This window comes from Mustela erminea, chromosome 16 (assembly GCF_009829155.1).
Source record: "Mustela erminea isolate mMusErm1 chromosome 16, mMusErm1.Pri, whole genome shotgun sequence".
NCBI classification, from domain to species: Eukaryota; Metazoa; Chordata; class Mammalia; order Carnivora; family Mustelidae; genus Mustela; species Mustela erminea.
The window spans coordinates 77,754,793-77,778,978 of NC_045629.1; the positions used below are offsets into that span (position 1 = coordinate 77,754,793).

General features: G+C 51.3%; 1 protein-coding gene across 2 annotated transcripts in view; it reads right to left on the reverse strand.

Annotated features, from left to right (window-relative positions):
• Nucleotides 1-24,186, reverse strand: part of ZFAT (zinc finger and AT-hook domain containing) — a 183,875-nt gene that overhangs the window by 139,248 nt on the left and 20,441 nt on the right. Inside the window, exons 1-3 of one of the 2 annotated variants that reach the window (XM_032316055.1) lie at nucleotides 14,823-14,857; nucleotides 13,425-13,601; nucleotides 30-281 (exon numbers count right to left, since the gene is read on the reverse strand). In XM_032316055.1, the coding sequence (XP_032171946.1) occupies nucleotides 30-281; nucleotides 13,425-13,584 (412 nt within the window). In that variant the 5' untranslated portion in view covers nucleotides 13,585-13,601; nucleotides 14,823-14,857. Of the gene's footprint in view, nucleotides 1-29; nucleotides 282-13,424; nucleotides 13,602-14,822; nucleotides 14,858-24,186 lie in introns of those variants that run through there. The other variant, XM_032316054.1, reaches the window with a different exon arrangement.

The window sequence follows — 24,186 nt, forward strand, 5'->3', positions numbered from 1 at the left end:
CGGCCGCGCTCAGCCCTCGGGTATCATACCTGCTTCTCCATCCTCCTCGTCCAAATTCAGCACAATGATGCAGATGTGCTTCCTCAGCTGGCGCGGGTTGGAGAACTTTCGACAGCACTTGCTGCACTCCAGGCTGCCGGGGGCCGGGCCGCTGCCCTCCTCGGGGGCCGGCGGGCTGTCCCCTCTCGGGCCCACGGTGCTCTCGGCCAGCTCCTCCTCTGTGCTGGGCTTCTTCGTGGAGCCCTTGGGCCTGCCTCTCTTCCTCTTCATGACCGAAAACTCTGCCGAGGAAACAAGAGGGCACAGTGTAGTCACACGCAGCAACGGTGCAAGGCACACACCCACTTCCAAATGTGCAAATGTGCTCAGTTTCATGTTTTGTGGAAAACAAAGTCTGAAGCAGCTGCGGAAATGAACAGCTACAAACAGCACTGTGAGTGCTGCTCTGGCTACTGTGTCATCAACGTCCTCCTATCCTGATTTAGACATACCTTTTGATGAGAACCTGGGCACATCTCTCATAAAGTGGGGATGGCTCTGACCTGTGATCAGCAGCCCCCCGGTTCATGGATCACACCCCTCGTGAGCCGCTGACCCCACCTACACCCATCTACACCCGTCCTCAGAAAGTGCTGAAGGACTTCCTCGCAAAGGATTCGCCGAGGCTGTTAGCTTCTCGTGGTCTTAATGAGCTCCACAACTACTCGGATTATTTCAAAGCACCATAATTACCACAGCCAACCTGTTCTGATAAAACAGAGAAAAAATAATCACAACCTAAAGTCTACCAACCACAGGACTAAGGGCACAGCAGTATTTTTCGCGTTTCCTGGTGGCCTAGGGAGTTCGACAGCAAGCTCGGAGCTGCATCAGAGCAAGTTTCAAATTGTTTTTCAACTTGTATTTCTTCTCAATTAGCACTCAATTTTAAGGCACTCAGCTCCAGAATGAAGGTGGGAATTCCGATGGGTAAGCAGGGTCAGGGAGCACCGTGCTGTTGGGTGTGTGAAGGTGGAGAGGCGTGGTCTCAGACGATGTGACCTGACAGGTGCCCCGAGACACCATCTAGCTGACACCCCAGCGTTACGGGCCTACGCGCTGAGGTAGGGCGCAGTGGCAGTCCTCCCAATCTGAGCAGCGGAGGAGAGGATGGGGTATAGGGCTCCAGCACCATCCTGGGAAAAGGGCCACGCCAGAATGATGACCACATGAGCTCTGGACAAAGGAGCCTGCTCTGACGTGGGGTCCCCAGAACTCAGGGAGATCATGCACTACAATCGGGGAAAGGGTTGGAGGGGGGGCTTGTAGGGGCAGAGCTTCTGCAGAGCTGCAGGGCCAAAGGGTGGTCAACAATGACCAAGAGAGACAAACCAGAACCCTCCTTGGCCAGGGCAGCCAGCACAGCGGATGGTGACTTCCTTCCCGCTCTATTGAGGGGCGTCCTGGGGACGGGGTGGGGGAGCAAAGGAGGGGAAAGTACTTAACAGGAAGGCAGAAGAGAGCAGACATGACAAACAAGGGCACGAGACGCTCGGATCCCGCGGCCCACACTGGATTTTACGGGGCGGGGGGAACAGCTGCATAGACACAAGGCCCAGCCGACAGCTACGGGAGGCCAGGGCAGATGGGGAAGGAGAGGGACATACGGAGGAAGGACAAACCGCTGACCTCACAGTCACTGAAACGTCCCTCCCTGCTACTCTTCCCCGTGGCATGTGCTTGCGCAAGTTGCCGAAGCAGCAATGAGGGGCAGAATTAGCGAAAAGGCTCCCAAACACCTACCGCGTGTCACGTCGGCTGAGCCGCGTGATGGTTATGGAAGTCTGGGCCCGGGCCCACCCACCACGAAGGCCTCTGCACCCTGCCGTGCAGACTGGCCTTCCTCCTCAGACAGGCCTGCGGGTGCAGCTGGGTGGTGAAGAAGGAACCGTACCCAGAGCAGTGGCCTCTGCCTTCAGCTACTGGGGTGACCTCTAGGCTAGCAGAAGGTCCTGCCTGATAGGACTGCCTGTTTGCCTGGGGTCTGGGGCCACCGACAGTCTAACAACATGATTTATGACAGGGCCTGCGACCAGTCAGAGCCGTTCTGACCTCTGGAGAACAGAGGTGTTCATCAGAACCTACGGGAGGAGGGACTGAAGGCCAGCCACGTGGCCGTGTGTCATCAAGCCGGACACTGAAGGCTGGGGTGAGCATCCCTGGCTGGGAATACCTGAGTCCCGTCACATAATACAACAGGAAGAAGCAAGAACATCCAGGACTGCACAGGGGGAGAAGGAAGGCCAAAAGCTCCACGTCTAGAGCCCTCCCAATCCCAGACTTGGCCCATGCATCTCTCCCTTTGGATGGTTTTGACCTCTACGCTTTTTGCATAAAATGGTAATCACAAGTATAGTACTTTTCTTGAGTTCTGTGAATCATTCTAGCAAATTAAGGAACCAGAGGGAGTCCTTGGGGTCCCCGAATTTGCAGCTAGCTGGTCAGAGAGAGGGTGGCCCCGGGGACTCCCAAATTTGTGGCTGGGGTCAGCAGTCTTGCGAGCAACTGTGCCCCTAACCTAGGGTCCAGCCCACACACTGTGGCAGGACACCCGGCGTTCTCTCCTCAGAGACGAGCCAGAGCACGTGACCACGACCATGGTGCCACAGGGTGTGAGACTGCCACAGTCTGGGTCATTCTTCGCAGACAGGGGACTCCTGCAGGCAGAGCCCGGTGCATTAAACCAGCGGGCTGTGCGCAGTGTGGCTGTCAAGGAAGAAACACAAAATCAGCCCTGAGAGATTTGGAAATCCTCTAACACGACGGTGACAAAACTAATCTTACATCTTGCTACATCCATAATGCAGATGCTCAAGACCAATTAGTTAGCAAAAAATGAAATATTCATAGATGAACTTGGAATAATTTAAAAGCAGAGAAAACGAGTTGCTGCTGTCAACTACAAACATTTTACAGAACTGCTGAGAACTCTGCAACTGGTCAAGGGAAACCTTGCAACCTCTCAACCAAAACCCTGGGACGGGCTGGCCCTTCGTTCCCCTTCCTCCTGAGTGCAGTCCTTAATTCGGTCTGTCCAGGACCTCTGATTTGTCCAAAAGACATCTGCCCACTAAACTCCCTAGATCCCTACACATGCCCGGACCACAGCCTCCTGCTCCCGTCCTCCTCCTGTCTCACTACCTCGCTCTAGAACGTTCCATTGTTCACAACACTCAGACCTGGTGTTCTCGGTCCTTCCTCACATGGTTCAACACACACACACCATACACAGCTGTGCTCTCTCTCAAGTGCTCGGCAATGTTCCAGACCTCCCTGAATTTGCAGAGATAATCCCAGTCTTTTTATGTACCTGCACTGCTCCCCTGTCTGGGCCCACCTCCTGCACCCCAGTCAGACCCCAGGCCCCAATTCAAACCCTCACGTCCTCCTCCACGAGGTCGTCCCAGCTGGTCTCGTGCTGACAGCGTGAGGTACACGTGCTGTGCACGCCACTGACACAGCCTCCAGCCTGCGTGTTTCCCTCTCTTCCCACCCATTACACATCCTGAGGTTGAATTCCTAGAGCCCAAGGATCACAGACAGAGCTGGAGATGAAGGGGACACTGAATTAGTAAATACACATTGTTTGATGGCAAGAAAAGAAGCCATTTCCTGCATCCAGAGATTCCAGAAGGAAGACAGATGGAAGCCACCACATCTTTCAACCCTGCCCCGACACCACAGTGTGGGGACAACTTCCTCACAGTCCGAGAACCGTCCCTACAGTTCCAAGGCCAAAACTGGCAAAGGACAGGTACAATCAGCCAAAGGTTTAATTCAATCAAAAGACGACATGAGCACCACGAAAAAACAGCTCCACGTAGCTAAAAATCTAATAACGTAAGCCCTTTATTTATACATCACTCGAGTATGCAAGGCCCGTTCCCAGTTCTTATCTCATTTTATCCCCATAAAAACCTTCAGAGATGGATGCAGCAAATGTAATTTCCTCAATAAGAAAAGAAATAAGGGACCTGGAGGTCCAAGGGGCTTGGCACATTTTCCAGAAGCTGCTGCTAAGCTCCCAGAACCAGGATCCGGGTTCCCTCTCCCCGCCAGGCTCTTTCCGCTGGGTGAGGTGGCCCCTGGGTCGGCTCTGGACCGGTGGAAAGAGCCTGTGCTGCACTGCAGAGAACACCAGCTGCGAGCCAGGCCGCCCCGCGTTAAATTCCCCCCAAGCAGCGCCTCTAGTATGAAAAATAAACACAAAACTGTCTCTGTTTTATAGTCCCCTATAAATAAAAGCCATCCATTAAAATGCTGAGCATAGTACTTGGAAGGGGATCACTAAATGGCAAGCTCGTGTTACTACGGCCACACTCATTAAAACTCTCCCTTGGACCACTTCCCTGAAGCAACCGTCACCTGCTGCCCCGACGGCCGCCGGACCATGCGGCAGAACGCACACCTGCTCTTGCGCGACCCTCGTCCCTCGATTTCTTCCTCCCGACGCCGCTCCCACACCCAGAAAGCCGGCGCCGAGTCAGGCGCAGCCACATTTCACCAGGCTGGAGGCCAGGGAGAAAGCCCTCGCTCCGCAGCCCAATCCAGTCTCTCCAGCTCGAGAACGGAGGCGACTCGAACACGGCTGGGCCCGAGCGTCCGCCTCCCCGACATCTGCTCGCACCGAGCCCCGGAAGCCCCGCGGAGACGAGGAGTTCATTACCAGAAACGAGGGAGAGCGCCTTGGAGGTCTATGGGGGACGCAGCACCTCTCCACGGGACAGACCGCAGCCGGCCCTGGGACACGGGGCCCCCAGCAGGCCGGAGGCGCCCGCGCCGGCTCCCCGCGGAGTCCCCCTAGACGGCGCGGCCGCGTCCCGCCAGCAGCAGCCGGGAGGAAGCGGACGGTGCGCCCCGCGCAGGCAACTGCCACGCGCTTGCCGGGCTCCTCCCGCCCAGTCCCTGCGGAAGCACCGCAGCAGCCCCTGCACGGAAGGCGACGCTGAGGCGACAAGACTCACCAAGTGACCCGAGACACAGAAAAGGTAAGTGGCACAGCTCGGCTTTGAGCCCACCGCTCGCTTCACTCTGACATCAGCTCACGTCAGAGCGCAGAGTAGTACTGCGGGACCCTCCGCTACACTCCGCAGGAAAGGGACCACCGCGGCCCCAGCGACAAGCCTCAGTGCAATCCGACTCCTGAACCAGACCACTTCGAGGAAACGGGCACTAGGGGCTCTGAAGGGCAGCGTGCGCTTACCACGTACTAAGGCACCGTGTGAACCACACAGGAAGGCACCGTGTATTAACATGCATTTATCACGTAACCTTTTCCAAAAAAATAAAGGCAAGCATCTCTGTCCTGCTGACAGAGGACAGAAGCAGGGCCTCCACAGGTGCGGTGCAGGCAGAGCCCTGCGTGAGGCGCCATGGGGATGGGGTGGGGGGTCCTGTACCCAGGCCATGCTCCACAAGCCAAGCTGGGCACTGGGGCCCCGGCTGCATCCGCCCTGACCACGTTTTCTGCTTGTTCACCCAGAGAGCAAGCCGGCTATTACCTCCCCGGCCCAGAGTGGAGCGCCTCTTTGTAACCCCCACGAAAGCCAAGTGTGTGTCAGTCCCAGCCGAGGCAATGAGGTGACAGCCCCAGGACTGGGACCTGGTCCACCGGAGTCCGGGATGGGTGCTCTTTAACTACCCCCACACTGCCACCCGAGGAGGTTAGCGGGCTCAGGCTTCAGTGGTTTCTGGAACAGAGCACGGCAATGCCTGTGTACACTCAGAATGACCCTATTCGTGGGAGCAGTCCAGGAGGGACAACACAGAGATTTAAACTTGGACGTCAGCTTCTACCCTCAGACTAGACTCTGTGACCCCCTCTCTGGCATCCCGTCCTTAATCCCAGAGAAGTCCTTTCCCTGCTGCCCTGCACAACTGCCTCTTTGCCTGCCTGCGACCCCCTAGCCTGGAGGCGGGCTGAGCGCCCCGTGCGCCCCGCACTCTCAGCACCGAGCAGAGCGCCCAAGCATCTGACAGGTGCGTGATGTCTGAATGAAGAAACGGGGTGTGAGGGAAGGCAGAGATAAAAGGAGAAGAGCTCCACTGGGAGGTCTGGAAGCGGGAGATCACAGAGCCCAGAAGAGACTCTCCAGGGACCCCCGTGAGTTCAAGCCCCAGCGGGTCCCAGCGGGTCCCCCTGTCCCAGCCGCCATCGGGATGAACGAACGTGTGCACGCACGCTCCCCCCGCCACTCACACCCAAATACACACCCACATACATTCTCAGACACAACCACACACACGCACATTCTCTCTGTAAGGCAATTTTTCCTTGGACCGCAGCCAGAGATCTGATGGGGAAGAGAGGAGAAAATGAAAGGTTCTTAGGCAGACCACTTCCTACATGAGCAAAAAAGATTAAAAGGCTATAAAATAAACCAAAGGATTTAGGAACCTTCCTGTTACAAAGGGAGACCAAAATAATAAATCAATTACTACTCAGTTAAAGGTTTAATTAAACCATTTCAAGTATCTCTCAACTTAAAATGAATTGTGAAGGTTAAACCTGAATAGAAGTCATTAGAGAGAAACTAAGCTTCTGGAAGCCTCGAATTTTACAGACTCACAGAGAGAAAAAGGAGGACTTGGAGTTCTTAATGAAAGACTTTTGAAGAAATGTTCTCATATTAAGACTCTGCATTTAATTAAAGTCTTAAATACTTTTAAAAATTAAACTGTACAGGCAACTAATCTTCCCGTATGTGCACACCAAAAAAAGAGAAGAAATGTGTTCAAGAAAAATTTAAGTCAAAAGTAAATTAGTTAATAAAGGAAAATAATTTTTAAGGTAGCTTCGTAGTAAGAATCTGATGATACACAGAGCAGGACAAGAGCAGGCAAAAGCCGCCAGAGCAGCTGGGCCAAACCCCACTCTACCTACGAACTGGGTCACCGTGAGCGGGTGGTTGTAAGACCTCCAGTCTCTGAGCCACATATTCCTCAGTTATAAAAATCTGGGCTTCAGTAAGGAAACGGAAGACACGGACAGCACTACAGACCAGCAAAACCTAACACTTATCTATGCGAATGTGCCACCATCAGTAGCAGACTATAAATTCTTCTCAACCGCACAGGGAACAGTCTCTAAGATAAACCATGTCAGTCCATATATCAAGTTTTAATAAATGTGTAAGGGCTCAAATACATACAAACGATGTGGGCTGAAATTAGAAATAAATAACTCATACAGGTGAATGACCAAAACAAAACAAAACAAAACAAAAACCCAATTAAGAAATGGGCAGAGGAACTGAACAGACATTTTTCCAAAGAACACATGCAGATGGCCGAGAGACACATGAAAAGATGCTCAACATCACTCATCGTCAGGGAAATGCAAACCAAAACTGCAGTGAGATACCACCTCACACCTGTCAGAAGGGCTATTATCAAAAAGGCAGGAAATAACAAGTGTTGGAGAGGATGTGGAGGAACGGGAGCCCTCGTGTGCTGTCGGCAAGAATGCAAACTGGTGCACTCTGGAAAACAGTGTGGAGGCTCCTCAAAAAATTAAAAACAGAACTGCCCTACCATCCAGAAACTCTACTTCTAGGTATTGAAGAAAATGAAAACACTAATTTGAAAAAATACACACACATCTTCGTCCCCTGCAGCATTATTTAAAATAGCCAAGATAGGGAAGCAGCCTAAGTGTCTACTGACAGATGAGTGGGAAAAAAAGTTGTGTTATGTCTGTGTAAACACACACACACACACACACACACCCCGGAATGTTTCTGAGCCATAAAAAATAATGAAATCTTGCCATTTGCGACAACACAGATAAACCCAGGGAGTATTATGCTAAGTAAAATAAGTCTGAAAGAGAATGATAAATACTATATGATTTCACTTATATACAGAATCTAAAAAAAAAAAAAACACAAGAGCAGAGGACAAACAGGTGGTTGCCAGAGGGAGAGGGACGGGGGACGAGTGAAACACATGAAGGGGATTAAGAGGTGCAAACTTCCAGTTATAAAATAACTAAGTCATGGGGATGAAAAGTACAGCATAGAAGGGGCACCTGGGTGGCTCAGTCGGTTAAGCATCTGCCTTGCACTTGGGTTGTGATCCTGGGTTCTGGGATCGAGCCCCGCATGGGGCTCCCTGCTAAGTGAGAAGTCTGCCTCTCCCTCTCTCTCTGACCCTCGCCACTGCTCCTGCTCTCACTCATGCTCTCTAATGAGTAATTTTAAAAACCTTAAAAAAAAAAAAAGTACAGCATAGGGAAGATAATCGATAATATTATAATAACTTCAGTGACAAATGGTGACTAGAGCCATTGCGGCGATCATCTCATAATATATAAGAATATCAAATCACTATCTTATACACCCTGCCACTATTGTAACATGTATTCCAATTAAAATTTAATTTTAAAAAAGAAAAAACAGGGGTGCTGGGTGGCTCAGTCATTAGACGTCTGCCCTTGGCTCAGGTCATGATCCCAGGGTCCTGGGATCAACCCCCGCATGGGCTGCCTGCTCCATGGGAAGCCTGTCTCTCCCTCTGCCACTCCCCCAGCTTGTGTTCCTCTCTCACTGTCTCTGTCAAATAAATAAATAAATCTTAAAAAAAAAATAAAAAGAACAGACATTTATATATCTCAAAGATACATGGCAATTAAATGGTGCTCCTAAATAATGAATAGGTCAAAGAGGATACTGAATCAGGAAACAATGCTGAGACGATCAAGAGGAAACACGACATGCAAACACAGGTGGGATGCAGTGAGAACAGGTCCACAAGGCTGAAAAGTAAGTGCCTGTGTGAGGCACAGAAAGATCTCCCATCGGTAGCCTACTCCTCTAACCCAAGAAACCAGAGAAAACAGAAGCAAACCAAACGCACGCCAAGCAGAAGGACAAAGAGTAAAAATTAAACGAAGAATAGAAGATAGAAATCAAAAAAACTGACAAACTTTTAGCTAAACTCACCAAGGAAAACGAGGTAAGATTCAAACAGCTAAAATCAAGAGTGGAAAATGGAACATTACCACTCATCTTACAAAAAGGTTTGTTTTGTTTTTTTTTTTTTTTTTTTAATTCTCAGGGATACTGTGAACAAGTAATCATTTCCAACAAAGCAGAGAATTTTGATGAAATGGAAAACTTCCGAGGACACATACCACTGAAAGAAATTCAAAAAGCAACAGAACATAGTCACACACCTGTTGCAAGCAAAGAACTGAATCAGTAATCCAAAAACTTCCCACCCAAAGACCAGAATTAAAAGGCTTCACCAGTGAATTCTATCATACATTAAGAAGAACTAGGGGCGCCTGGGTGGCTCAGTGGGTTAAGCCTCTGCCTTTGGCTCAGGTCATGATCCCAGGGTCCTGGGATCGAGCCCCGCATCAGGCTCCCTGCTCAGTGGGGAGCCTGCTTCCCTTCCTCTCTCTCTGCCTATTTGTGATCTCTGGTCTGTCAAATAAATAAATAAAATCTTTTAAAAAAAGAAAAAGAAATTACATGAGAAGGGGAAGTCATTTTAAAAAGGGAAAAAAAAAAAAAGAACTAACACCAACACTTCCAAAATCCTCCAAAAAACAGAGGAGGCAGGGACACTTCCCGGCTCGTTCTGTGAGGCCACTATTATTCTGATTCTAAAACCAAAGACATCAGAGAAACGGCCCTCCATAAGATCTCTGAATACAAACCCTTATCTCTTCATCAAGATTCCAGCAGACCAACTCCAAGAGCACATGAAAAAGGATTATGCAGTATGACTGAGTGGAATGTATCCCATGAACGCAAGAGTGGTTCAGGGTATGAAAACCCAACCACGTAAGTCAGCGCATTCCTGAAACGCAGGGGAGAGAGAACACATGGCCATCCCCACTGAGGGACGGACCATGGCCGCAGGGCAGGTTCGGCGGGGGACGGGCCCGGTGGGCTGGTTGTCGGGGAGACGAAGAGGAGGATGGATCTCAAGGAAGAGGGGACCCAGGGTGGTGTCCTGAGCAGACAGCCATACCTCTCGCTACCATCGGGAACAAGGGCGAGGACGGAAGTCAGCATAGGCGTCCCAGAAACCACTGATGCGCAGAATTCCAGGAGGAGATCTATCTGCGCTCTCATCACTTGCTCATTATTTATAAATGAAATGAAAAATTCAAATTATTTTATCTCATTCACATTTCATGTTAGTTGGAAGAAAAATCTTAATAAGCAAAGCTGAATAAGAACAGAATTAAAGCTTTGTAACCACCTTTCTCAACGTTGTCAGCCCATTAATCCACGTGACTTCTATCTGCCATATGAATTTTACATAAGAGATTTTATCCGTTCTTCTGAGTTTATAGAAGCTCAACCCCAGAGGCAACACTCAAAGTTCCTGACTAAAGCTCTGGTTCCAACTGTCTGTTAAGCCACACTCTTTGGAAAGCCAATGCGTCTTAACCACTCCCAGGACTGTGGCCACAGGGAACGTGGATGTCATCAGGGGTCCTCCAGTGAGGTCTGGACAGATGGGCCTTACTCACCCCTAGACTCAGTGGCAGAGGGAGGGGTGGCTGAACTGTGAGGCCCTGGCATTAGGCAGATTCTTTTTTTTTTTTCCAGTTTTACTAATGGATGATCAACCAACCAAAATTGCATATATTTAGGTCACACGATTTGTTTTATTAAGGTGCACAACAAGATGGCTTAATGTACATAGACACTGTGAAATGCTCACTACAATCGACAGGAGAACCATCTTTCTCTTTTGGTGAGAACACTCATGATCTACTCAGTCAGCAACTGTGAACTGTAATCCCCAGACTGCGCGTTAGATCCCCGGAACCTACCCAGCTCAGAGTCTGTACCTCTTGACTATCATCTCCCCATTCGCCCAACTCCCGGGCAACCACGGTTCTACTCTCTGGTTCTGTGAATTCACCTATTTTAGATTCGACACATATGTGAGATCATACAGTATTAGTCTTTCTGCATCTAGCTTATTTCACTTAGGATAATGTCTTCCGGATTCATCCATGCTGCAAATGGCAGGCTTTCCTCCTTTGTTAGGGCTGAATAACATTCCTGTGTGTGTGTGAGAAAGAGAGAGAGAGAGAGAGAGAGAGAGAACCACCCCACTTCTTCATTTCTTCTCTTTTTTTGGTGTGCACATAGGGGAAGATTAGTTGCCTGTACAGTTTAATTTTTAAAAGTATTTAAGACTTTAATTAAATGCAGAGTCTTAATATGAGAACATTTCTTCAAAAGTCTTTCATTAAGAACTCCAAGTCCTCCTTTTTCTCTCTGTGAGTCTGTAAAATTTGAGGCTTCCAGAAGCTTAGTTTCTCTCTAATGACTTCTATTCAGGTTTAACCTTCACAATTCATTTCTGAACCCACTCATCTGCGAACAACTTAGGTTATCTATTGTAAACGAATCTGCAATGAACACGGTGTAGATCTCTCTCCGCCATGTTGATTTCACTTCCTTTGGATACACTTCCAGAAGTGAGATTGCTGGATCACGTGGTAATTCTATCTTTACTTTCTTGAGGAACCTCCATCCTGTTCTCCATAGTGGTCGCACCAGTTCGCATTCCCGCCAACAGGGCACAAGGGTCCCTTTTCTCTACATCCTCACCAACCCTGGTTATCTCATCCTGAGGACAGCTGTTCCCACCAGGCGCGAGCTGAGCACTCCCTGCGGTTTGGACCTGCATATCTCTGACGGTTAGAGACACTGAGCACCTTTTCATGCACCTGTTGGTCATCCGTATGCCTTCTTCGGGAACATGTCTGTTCAGCTCTTCTGCCTGTTTTTAATCAGGCTACTTGGTAGATTCTTTTTTTTTTTTTTTTTTAGAGATTTTATTTATTTATTTGAGAGAGAGACAGTGAGAGAGAGCATGAGCGAGGAGAAGGTCAAAGGGAGAAGCAGACTCCCCGTGGAGCTGGGAGCCGGATGCGGGACTCGATCCCAGAACTCCAGAATCATGACCTGAGCCGAAGGCAGTCCTCCAACCAACTGAGCCACCCAGGCGTCCCTACTTGGTAGATTCTTAACGCCAAACTGACCTTCCTCCCCCTCCTCTTCCCCAAAGCAAAGACACTCAAATGGGCACCATCGGTTGAGATGTGATTACGTGGCACTTCCCACGTCGGACCTGCTTTCCTGAAGCGGGGAGAGGACAGATCCGGCCCCAAGGCCCGTGCCAGGGCTGAAGCGCTGCGGGCCCAGCGTAGCTGGCTGCAGGTGAGGAGACAGGACGACGCCCGCTTCTCCTCACTCGCCGCCGCCGGGTTCACCGGGGCTGGATTTCCTCGGCTTCAGCTCACGCCATTCCCAGTAACCAGCAGAGCTTCGCCTAACTCCAGCAACTTAATCCTCGGTCAGGTGTATTTCTCTACACTCCCTGGGAATGGCCAGAGGGACTCATTAACCAAACACTGTCTGTCTGGACTCGCTCCTCACTAACGATGTCGGACAGAGGATCAATAAGGCGGTTGTTGGGAAGCGCCAGTCTGAATCCGCCCAGGAACGAGCACTCGGTCATCCGTGTGGCTGAGGAGTCCTGCCATGGAACAGACCATCCTTCTGCGCAGGGGCCTGGCGGGGGTCCCTCACCATATAGTAACGGTTTTGTGGGGGCTTTTTTGAACTGCCGTGTGCAGCTATGCCTCCTCTACTCCGTATTCTCTTGGTCTGCGGGGACCTCATTACGACGCCTCCACGGCGCCTCGAGGCCAGCCACCCGCCACTCCAGGGGCCGTCCAGCGGGACACATGTGGACGCTGCGGACAAGAGGGATCTCACTCCGCACGCTGCCTGCGGACCCAGAGGAGTCTGTGCGGATCAAAGGTTTACACGCTCGTTCAGGAACGCTGTGCCTCGGGTTGTGTATCCTTACACATTCATCACGCATGTCAGAATAGCTCCCCTTTATTGTCTTCCGTGCCAGGCGTCATCTGGTGCCACAGGCACATCCCGCCTGTGACAGTCACATCCATCTTCATTTGTCAGGTAAGCACGGGGAGGCTCAGAGAAGTCACGTCCTGTGCTTCCCAGAACGCAGCGCACAGGTCCCAGAGCCGGGTGAGAGCCACACTCATCTGAGGACCAGCTCGGGCTCTGTACACGGTGGGAGGCTACCCCTCCTCTCGTGCACTCCCTCCTTCCTTCACGCGGTCCCTCCTCCTTCTACAGCCAGGCGCTGGAGAAGCTCCCGCAGGGGCCAGGTGCGGTGCGCTCACACACACGCTCCTATCTGAGCGGGCCTAGAGCCGGACAAGGACTAACGTGGGAAACGGGAGCGCTCTGGGCTTCAGGGCCCACCAAACACAAACCTAGCGTCAAAGTACATGTGAGCAAATCACCACCATCGCCACCAACGGGCGCGTCCGTGGCCGTGGCCCCCTCCCCCAGAACCCCAAGGCCCCTTACCATCTCCGCTTCTGCTGGGGTTGGTGGGCTCAGGGGTACTCAGAGGTCTGAGGGGAATGATGATTTCATCGACATTAACCCCTTCTTCCGTGTGCTTCTCAGAAACGTGGGACAGCAGCTCTGACTGGTTGGGTGAGAAAAGGTTACAACATTTGCACATGAAGATGGCTGTGTTTTCTGTAAGAAAAAAAAAAAAAGCAATCTATGTTATTTCAACCTAACAAAAACAACGACTGCTTCCAATCACCGAAGAAAAATACTGAAGGCTACCCTTCTGAGCTGTGGCCGGCTTCCAATAGACTGTCCCTCTTGTGGACATCTCCAGGCCAGGCAGCTCACTTCTAACTTCAGGTGGCCCCAGTCGCCAGAAAATTCATTCTTCAGTCCTCCTGGCTAGGGTCTAATATGGGCAAACCCTGCCCTCCCTGCCCCCGTTACCCAAATCTACCCAAGGTCCCAAATTCCAGCATTGACATGGCAAGGTAAAAGGAAAACAAAACAAAAAAAAAAAAAAGTAGGAAACTGCAAAACCAAAATCCAACCTTCAAGTGAATGAACCTCACTGACAGCAATTAAGTGCGCTAGCTAGGCTCTCTCAAATTAGGTACAAGGGAAAATTGATCAAAACAGCATTTCTCAAGAGCCAAGACACCTTTCACTGGCTAGCACACAGACTAAAAACAAGAAGAATGGGAATCTGTTGATTTTTTTTAAGCCACTTAATTCCTATTTGAAAGCATTACCACCATTCACAAATATTTACTAATAGCCCATTACTTTCATCCCATTATACTAGGCAGGAAGACGTAATGGGAAAAGGCTCCTTTTTGAGTCTCAGATAATTGTCGGTACATAGAGGAATATTAAATTCAGGATCAAAAAACTAATTAAAAGCTAGCTCTTTTTTAAGAGCGCAGAGGAGAACCGGATGATGGAAGGGACAGTGGCTTTGAAGCCCAACAAACCCAGACTGCATTCCCAACCCCGACCCTAGAAGCTGGGAAGGGCAGTGATCTTCAGGAGGTACTAATACCCCGGGGCTGCCGGAATGCGCTAGGAGAGGCCGCTCACCTGCCCGCTCGGCAGCGGGAACACCGTACACCACAGCCCTGAGTCAGTCCAGCTCTCCACCTACCGCGTACCCTCGCCCACCTCACCAGCATGCTGGACAGCTGGGGATCTACACCCGCACTCCCTGCTTCCCCCCAACCCTCAGCAGCCTCACGGGGAATCACACCGGCAGTCACACAAGGTCTCCGGGCCACCTGCTCTCTCTGGAGGCCGGACGGACACACGGCAATCCCGGAGGAGCTCTGTGCCATCTGCTCTCCGCGGACGGTGGACAAATGCTTCTTACCACTGCACTCCCACCTCCCAGCCTCACAGCGGGCTGCTGACCTTGCTTCCTACGGCCCACGAAGCCACGCCACGGCAGCCCCCACGGGCCTCCTCCCCCACGCCTGCCCACCCACCCGCATCCTTCCCCACCCGCCCCGCCTGGCGCCTGTTGCTATGAGGGTCCGCACCTGCAGTGCCACGGGAGGTGTGTGTGTTGTGGGAGCTGGGGGGGCGTGGGTCTGAGGGGGCAGGCCACCCCAGCCCGCGCAACATTATTTTTTAAAGCATTATATATTTTTTCTAATATATTTTTTATTTATTTGGCACACGGAGAGAGAAATCACAAGTAGTTCGTGTAAGGGCCTGCCTCTCCTGGAGGAACCTGCCTGTGGGCCCCGATGGAGGGGCGGGACAGGCCGGGTGCCAACGGCCAATCGGTGGGGTGCGCGTATATCCACTGGGGTGAACTGAGATTCGATTGGCCGCCTGCGTAGGGGCGGGGCTCAACCACCCCCATAAAGGTTGGTCCGCGAGGCTGTCAGATGGAGGAAGGAGGAGAGCTGTCAGAGGAAGGAGAAGGAAGGAGCAGAAGGAGGAGAGTCGGGGGAGCAGAAGGAGGAGAGTCGGGGGAGCAGAAGAAGAGCTGTAACAGCTCTTCTAAGAGCTATAAGCGACGCCAGGGGCCCCGACGCCAGCGGCGCCGCCACCAGTGGCCCCGAGACGCCAGCGGCCCCGCCCACACACCGCGGCCCTCGGCAGCGGCGCCTCCTGGAACTGCCTCGACGCCAGCAACCTCGCCGCGAAGGACCTCGCCACCCCCAGCCGCAGCCTCGCCGGAGCTGCGTCATTCTGGGGAGCGGCTTCATCTGAGAAGAGGCCTCCCCAGTGAGCAGCCCTGCAGGAGCAGCATCGTGGGGGAAGAGGCTTCCTCCAGAGTGGCCTCTTATGGGAGCAGCCCTGTCCGGGGAGTGACCTCATTAGCAGCGGTCTCGTCCTGGAGTGGCCTCGTCCACAGCAGCCTCTTCTTGAGCGCGGCCCCACCGAGCAGCAGCCTCATCCTGGGAGTGGCCTCGTCCGGAGTGGCCTCATCTGCGGAGAGGCCTTGTCTAGAGCAGCCACGTTGGGAGCGGACTTGCCGGGGTCATCGTCGTCACCCTCTTGTAAGAGACAGCCCTGACTGGTCAGTTTGATTCTTGATGCTTGGTGAGAATTAAAGCTTTGCTTGACCTTCGCTTTGTATCAGTCTCGTTCCTTTGATCATGGACCCTAACAGAGAGGCAGGCAGAGAGAGAGGGGGAAGCAGGCTCTCTGATGAGCAGAGAACCCAATGCAGGACTCAATCCCAGGACCCTGAGATCATGACCTGAGCTGAAGTCAGAGGCTTAACCCACTGAGCCACCTGGGCGTCCGCACACAACATTTTTATCACTGATACTGTTTAGTATCAGTGGCTCAGGGACATGAAAAAGCAAAAAAGCAGGCCAACATTTAAATGTCGCTACTGCTTTAAAATTCTCAAAAGACAAACAACCCTCGTGCCTACACCTGGGAAGACCGAACCCACAGCCCACCCTGGAAGGCCACTGGATACGTGGGGCCTGCGTGCACAGAACCCCAACCCCTCCCACCCAGTGACAGTGTTCCAGAAACTTCTGCGTCTCTCTCCAGACCACCAATTCTTCCCCTCTGCCACTTGCTGCATGCTTATCTTTCCTGTCTTAAAACAAAAATCTTTCTTGATCTCCACTCCCCTCCTCTCCCCCAACCCATTTTTCTCTTCCTCTTTGCTGCAAAACTCTCCGACTACAGAGAAAGGCAGTGGGCCGGCCTGTCGCTGCCCCAGTGAGGACAGAGCCCTACGAGGCACTGAGGCCGCAGGGCCAGGTCTCCCTCCGGACCCAAAGGAAGGCCTCCTCGGCGGACAGGCAGGCGGAGTAACGACCCACCAGAGTACCTCCCTACCAAACAACACTGGAAACAGAAATTTAACAAAGCAGAACATTGCTTCATCAATGAAAATCTCTCATGAATACTGCCGATCGATATTTTATTTTTCTCCAAGAAATGCTTTATTCCTAAGGAACCCGAAAGGCTTCCCGTTCAAACACGAAGAGATTACAGAAACAATTCTTGTCTTTATACAAGGCCATGTTGTTTTCGATGTGCTTCCTGCTGACCCTACAAGGACTCTACGATTTAGGCAAAACAGGGTTTGTAAAGCCCCTTCCACGGGCAAGGAAACAGAGCCTGAGAGAGGAGAGCGGCTCGCCCGAGTCACGGTGGGCAGGGAGCAGGGAGCAGACTCTCGGCCACCTGCTTCCGACAGGAGCTGAGTGTGGCTACACACTGGCGCGTCACTCCTTCAGGTTGGTGGCCCACAGCGTCTGAGTGACAACCCTCGCCAAGAACACAGCCCCCGCATCAGCCATCAGTTTCCTTTGTGCTCATTCCAACGCGTACCGGGCAGTGGCCACAGGTGGGCCACCCAGAGGCCCCGCGTCATAGCCACAGCTCGGGCGTGCAGCCCTGGCTACTTGGTGACAGGGACAAAGCACACCCCAGCCACATCGAATGTGGCTACAAAGCTACTTCCTGACAGACTACGCGGTACTGAGTTCTGTGATGCTCTTGGGAGAAAGGGAATCCAGTGACATTGAACAGAGCAGAACTTCCAGTGACCACAGCGTAAGTGTGAGGCTCAGGGACATGCACACCAGTCCCTGTCTGGAGACCAAATCAATGAGATGACGTCTGCATCTAGGCAGGACAAAGCATGGGAGGCCACTGTAAGTCTGGCAGCTGCTACCTGGCTATTCCACACCCCCTGAAGGCCGGGGTGGCACCTGGCCTTGGCCACGTGCTTCCCATGCCCGTAGCTTGTTCAGTAGGCAGATGAAGACTAGACCCGGGGCTCCCAGGGGCAGGCAGAGAGATAAGGACATGTGTAACCCAGGAGGACCATCACTTCACTGAGGGTGGGGGCGGCCGTGAGCCTGCGGGACCCAGGAGGCGGAGAGGCTGGCCTCCCCCCAGCCCCGAAGTCAGGGAAGCACAAAGTCAAGGTGGAATGCAGACCTGCCGGACCCAGGCCCCCGGTCTCCGTGGTACCACGTGGCCCTTCCCAGGTCAGCACTGGTAAGGGACACAGCCACATAACTGCCAACAGGACCACACAACTACTCCCCCTGAGCTAGGCCAGTGGGTGGGTGGGCTCTGTTTTGCTACCTGCCATGCAATCTTGGCTTTCTATGTTTTTTTTTTTTTTTCCCCAGATTTTATTTTTAAGTAATCTCTACACCCAATGGGGCTCAAACTTACAAACCTGAGACCAAGGGACACAGCGCTCCCACAACTGAGCCAGCCAGTCCCCCGATGCAATCTGGTATGTTTAAGGGCAGCTGGTTCTAGAAGTCCTGACAGAATACACAGTGTCCCCCCTTGAACATCATCTGTGACTGTCCCCCAGACGGCCGACCAGGAGGGAAACCGGGCACTCTCTGGAGATGCCCATAAAGCAGGGTGTGAACAGCAAAATTCCAGAATAGACAAACAAAGTGTCAGATCGGGCCGCCTCCCCAAATATTAAGAATCCTTATTCTACCAAAATAACAACAAAGGAGCTCTTTTCATTTTTTATAGGGACTAATATGGAAAAATGTATCTTATACCCTGAAATATAATCATAATTATGTTGTCAGCTAATTCTGATAAAGATGCTATAATTTGGATGCATTTTTAGGTCCAATTACTGTGCACTCATCCTCAACAAAAGGATTTAAAGAGAAAACCACATGTTCAATACAAGGAAAATCACAGAAGTTTGGAGTTTGAGTGTTCCATTTCTATGAACTATTTGCCAGTTTTTAACAGTTACTCTGTACTATTCAAAAGGATAATCTTAAAATAACTGCATAAACAAGTTCTCATTTCTGAACTCTGATTTGCAAATACTCCTGGCCAGGAAGAACTACATCCTGCCCGTGAGCTCTGACTTCCGCCTGCTCACTACCGTCCTGCCCGGAGACCCAGAGATGGGGGAGCCTCTGACCCCACTCCCTGAAGAAGGTCATGAAGGGGCTCATAGGTCCTGAGAGGTGGGTTAGGCCTCTTTGCCACCACCGGGGAGGGCCACTGGGGGCCAACAGGTCCTAGCCCTTCTTCTGGCAGCGGGCAGCACATGTGTCAGCTGAAGCTGGCCTGCTCCTGAGGGACCCCTCGCCCCCCCAAAAAATCCCAGGCCCTCAGGTAAACAGGCAAAGAGGGTCGGCTCAGCTTTGAGTGGAGGCCACGTGCTCCACCCAACTCACAGGACGGCCTGGCCCCAGCACACAAGCAAGGGTAGCCTTTCCCTTCTGTTGTTCTTTCTAAGTCCACCTCGTCTGGGAGGTCAAGGGGGATAACCAGAGCAAGGCAGGACGCAGGCATTCCGGGTCTCCTGGCCCTGTAACAGAGATGCTTCTTGTGACTGTTATCATTTATGACAGAAGTTACCGTATGAATACATGCTTATCGTAAAACACTAAATAACACGAAACCCCACAGAATAGAGACAGCCCCCTTATCATCCCCTCTAGAACAAGAGCATCACTGACCAGTTTGGTGTGTATCCCTCCAGACCTTTTGCCGGGAGACAGGGAGACTGAGAAACCTCGTGCGCACCCACCCTTTCCCTCCCCTTGGGGGCCCCCTGTGCCCTGGCCCCTCCACACCCCCTTCCCTGGGGTCCTGCTCCCAGCACTGAGCTCAGCACATGAGCTGCCCTACAAGAGCCGAAGCCCCAACCCTGCCAGCAAAGGCCGAGTCGGAAGCCAGGACTTCCACCCGACCGCGTGGTTAATGAAGCCCCCTTCCTACTCCCTGCTGGGCCGGGGTCAGAGGTGACCCAGTACAGAGTCAGGACTTTCTGTACCTCCTTACCACAGTGATGGAGGCACTCCTGCCCCTCCTAGTCAGGGCTGACATCACAGGGGCCCCGTGGGGAGCCTGAAGCCCATCCTGCCCAGCATGCTGGGGACACCTTCTCCACGGCATCCCTAGAGGCCAAGAAGGGAGCCTGGACTTCTACCCTCCCTGGCGGTGACAAGGCCATACCCCACTTCTCCACCAGGGCAGGGTCAAAAGAGTCTGCTAAAACAGAAGATTTAAATAAGATCCAGACTCTCTTAACATAACACCAAAAATGCCCAGGGTTCAATCAAAAATCATTCCTCGTAATTTTTCAAGAATCAGGAAAATCTCAAGTTGAATGACAAGAAACACTCAAGACACCCACATGAGATGATACAGATATATCAGAATTATTTGACCAAGATTTTAAGGCAGCTATCACAGAAACAGTTTAATGAGCAAGTATGAACACACTTGTAACAAATGCAAAGGCACAATGTCTTCAGCAAAGGAAGAGAAAATGTAAGGAAAAAACAAATGGGAATCTGAGAAACGAAAAATGCAATCACAAAAACTCAACGGATGGGCTCAAAACAGAATGGAAAAGACAGAGGAAAGAATCCGTGACCTTGAGGATAGAACAAGAAATAGCACAAAATCTCAACAGCCGGGAAAACAGACAGAAAAAACTGAACAGAGCCTCAAGGACGTGTGGGACCATAACAAAAGATCTAACATGCACCTCATCAGTGTCCCAGGACAGGAGAAAGACAGCGGGGCTGGAAAGTATTCAAAGAAATAATGGCTGAAGATCTCCCAAATCTGGCACAAGACCCAAACCCACATTCTGGAAGGTCAGCAAACCCCTACCAGGGTGAACCCAATGGCACCTGTGCCAAGGCCCACTGTCAACAAATATATGAAAACTAGAGCCAAGAGAGAACCGGGAAAACAAGCTCCTTGCGAGAAGCCGTTCGAGTGACAGCAGATTCCCCACCAGACACGATGGAGCCACGAGGAAGTGGCATTTTGTTCAAGAGCAGCAAGGAAGCAACTGTCCCCCTACATCTCTGCATCGAGCACAAAGAGCCTTCAGAAACAAAGGTGGGGGGGGGGGGGCTGGGTGGCTCAGTGGGTTAAGGCCTCTGCCTTCAGCTCCGGTCATGATCCTGGGTTCCTGGGATCGAGCCCCACGTTGGGCTCTCTGCTCAGCGGGGGGCCTGCTTCCCCCTCTCTCTCTGCCTGCCTCTCTGCCTACTTGTGATCTCTGTCTGTCAAATAAATTAAACAGAATCTTAAAAAAAAAAAAAAAAAAAGAAAGAAAGAAAGAAAGAAAGGGAGGGACCAAGACATCCCCAGAGGATGGAAAACTACAAAGTCTTGCTGCCCAGAAGACTTAACCTCAAAGAACAGCTAAAGGAAGTTCTCTAAATAGAAAGGAAATGATAGAACAATGAATCTTGGGACATCAAAAAGGGGAAAAGTACAAAGGAAAATGTAAAACTATGGGTAAATACATCCAATTTTCCTTTTCCTTTTAGTTTTCTAAATTATTTTGACAGCTGAAGCAAAAAGAGTAAGTCTGTCTGATGCGGTCCTCAATGTCTACGGAAGAAACGTTTACAACTGTGTTATAAACAGAGGCTAAAGGGGGTGTAATGGGTAATGTTCCTACTTCTCCCTCAAACTGGCAAAACGTTCACAAACAGTTCCGCATCTTGACCCCCTGGGCGCGGCTACCTGCATCCGTATATGTGATAAAAACAGACAAAACTCGGCACACACGTCGTCCATACCGCATCGATCTCTTGCTTTGGACACTGCACAACAGTTAGGTGAGATGTAACCACTGGGTCGGGACGATGAAAACGGTCTGGAGATGCACGGTGCTGACGGCTCCCAACACAGTACATGGGCTCAATGCAACTAAAAATGGTCCCCATCCGATCCCAAACGCCCTGCCGGGAACGGAGGAACATGGCCCCGGGAAGGGTGGAGTGAGGCAGCGCTGCAGGCAGTAGGGTCAGTCCCCGTCCCCACGCCCGCTGCTGGGGGATGGCGGAGCAAGGAGGGCTCTGAAAGGCCGGCACCCCAGGTCTCTATCAAGCAAGTCCCACACCACGTGCGCTCATCCCCCGCAGAGCCCCCAGCCCAAGGCCATCCACCACCACCCCCGCCCGCTTAGCGACGCTCTGCTGGGGACACAGTAGGCGCTCAATAAGTAAATGTTAGATGAACTGAGGACTACAAACACGCTTAAACATTTACCAATACCCACAAGAAGACAAAATGCTACATTACTAGACTATTGGATAACTCTATTTAAAAGCTTTAGTTTAGAAAACTGTCCTTCCTCTCCTTGATTAGTATAAATCACCCCTCTGCTCTGCAACCATTTTCACGTGGACTGATTAACTCTGAAGAGAGTCCAACAGCCAAAGCTCCAATCCCATTAAATTCTCTATCTCGTGAGAAGACTAGGCTGGCAAATTCTTTCAGAATTTTTGTTTTCTTGTTTTTCACTTGCCCTTAAGTTATTAAATTCATAAGAGCTGGCAGCTTCCCAATGGGAGTGGAAATATTTTAACAACATAAAGCCAGATTGCTGTCACATCCAATGTAATGAGAAAAGTCTCATTGTGCAGCTTAGTGCAACTTAAAATACCTTTCTCATTCATCTTCAGGAAGAGGGGCCTGGGTTAGGACAAACCATTATTTTCCAATTAGCTGATTTTACAGAGCCTTCAGCCAGTTGTGGATTTGCCACATATAGCATCACCACCACGATTCCTGAGAACCTGCTGTAACCAAAACACAGGGACTCCAAAGAGGAGTAAGTAGAAGAGCCCGAAGCTCCGGTCAACCACACCATCGCAGGGCGGGGGCTCCACACCAGGCTCACACTGGGCGCCCTGGATCTTCACAACAATCTAAGAAAGAGGTTTATTATTGTATTCCGTCACATCTAAGACAACAGCTATTCTAAGAGGCACAGATATTTTACATACCATTCAAAAAGATAAAAACGCTGCCAAATAAGACTCACTGGTTTCTTATCACACAGATTGCAGGATACCTCCTGATTTTAGAGACACTACAGTGTGAGTCTCTGAATCAGTGAGACTGGGTGACACTTCCAGATTCCCAGAGAAGCACAGCTCAGTCCCGGGATTGGGGAGGGTGGGTGGACACCCGGGAAAGCCTGACTCCCAACCTTGCTCTTATCCCAGAAGGCCCCACTTCCCCTCCTGGCACCCCCAACGCACACTGGGGCTGGGGGCCCCGCATTCAGGCTTACTTCCATGACATACTTGAAACCCTGCTTTCCAGAAAGAGAAGGCAGACGTTTCCTGAGTACCTGGCACTTTCACACTCCATCATGTTTAATCCTAACGAGAGGGATGACGCTAACATGTAAGACACCTCCTCGAGGAAGGGAAACGCACCCCTTCCTCAAGACACTAGCTCCCCCTGTCAGAAACTGGTCACAATATCCTGATTTTCTTGGAACAAGACACTCTATTACCATTTGCAAAAAACTGTCATAAGGAATATACAAATCTGTGAAGTGAAAGAGATCCCTTAGATGTGCTGCCCTGAAGCAGTGTACAACCTGCACAGCTGTATAAAGCGGCCCTGCTACGTAAGTCAGCCACATAGATACTGCTATCCCATGTTACAGATGAGGATGCTATAGCTTATACAAGACAGTCAAATACAGGCCTGCATGGTTCCAAAGCTACTTGGTCAGCGCTTCAGAAACTTAGAAACTGGGAAGGATCACAGGCTGTGCGCACATGCGTGTGATCATGTGTGTACACAAGAACATACTAACCACATGCCACAGGAGAGCACGTGGAGAACACAGAAATCCCATGGCTGAGGCAACTGGGGAAGACTGCTCAGGAGAGGGAAGTGGATCTGGCCCAGTAGATGGTGGGACAGCAGGAGGCCGAAGAGAGCTTCCACAAAAAAGGAGCAGAGGTCAGCCAGCCAGTGGGGGCAGAATCCAACCCCGGAAAAGCCTTGAGAGTAACAAGGGGGAGAACAAATTCAAGGCAGGAAGCCACACGGGGATGCCTCCGGGAGGTGGGCAGCCACCTCTGGCCCTCGGAAAACCCACCATGGAAACCTGCCACACAAATCAAGTCTGTGGGTTAGACGGGTCGGTCCTGAGGGCTTCTGAATTGGAACTCTGGAGAAAAGGCTTTCCCATCTGGGTGACTGGGACCTGCTGTTCGCCTGCAAGGGAAAGCCAGGAAGTGGGTCTGAGGACACAGACCTCAGGCTCCAGGCTCAGGCTCAGGCTCAGGCTCACACCATCCGGCCCCAACACTCGGCAGCACGGACTGGCTTGGGGCAGGGGCGGGGTGCGGATTAGGAAGATCAGGTCTTTCTCCTTCACAGACTCGGGGTTCTTCAAATCTTCCACAGTCGTGATTACACGTGTAATCCAAGAAAGAAGGGAGATTTTTAAACCCCCCTCAAACGGATATTAGAAATAAAGGGAGTACATGACAAAATAAAGTCTCCCCTT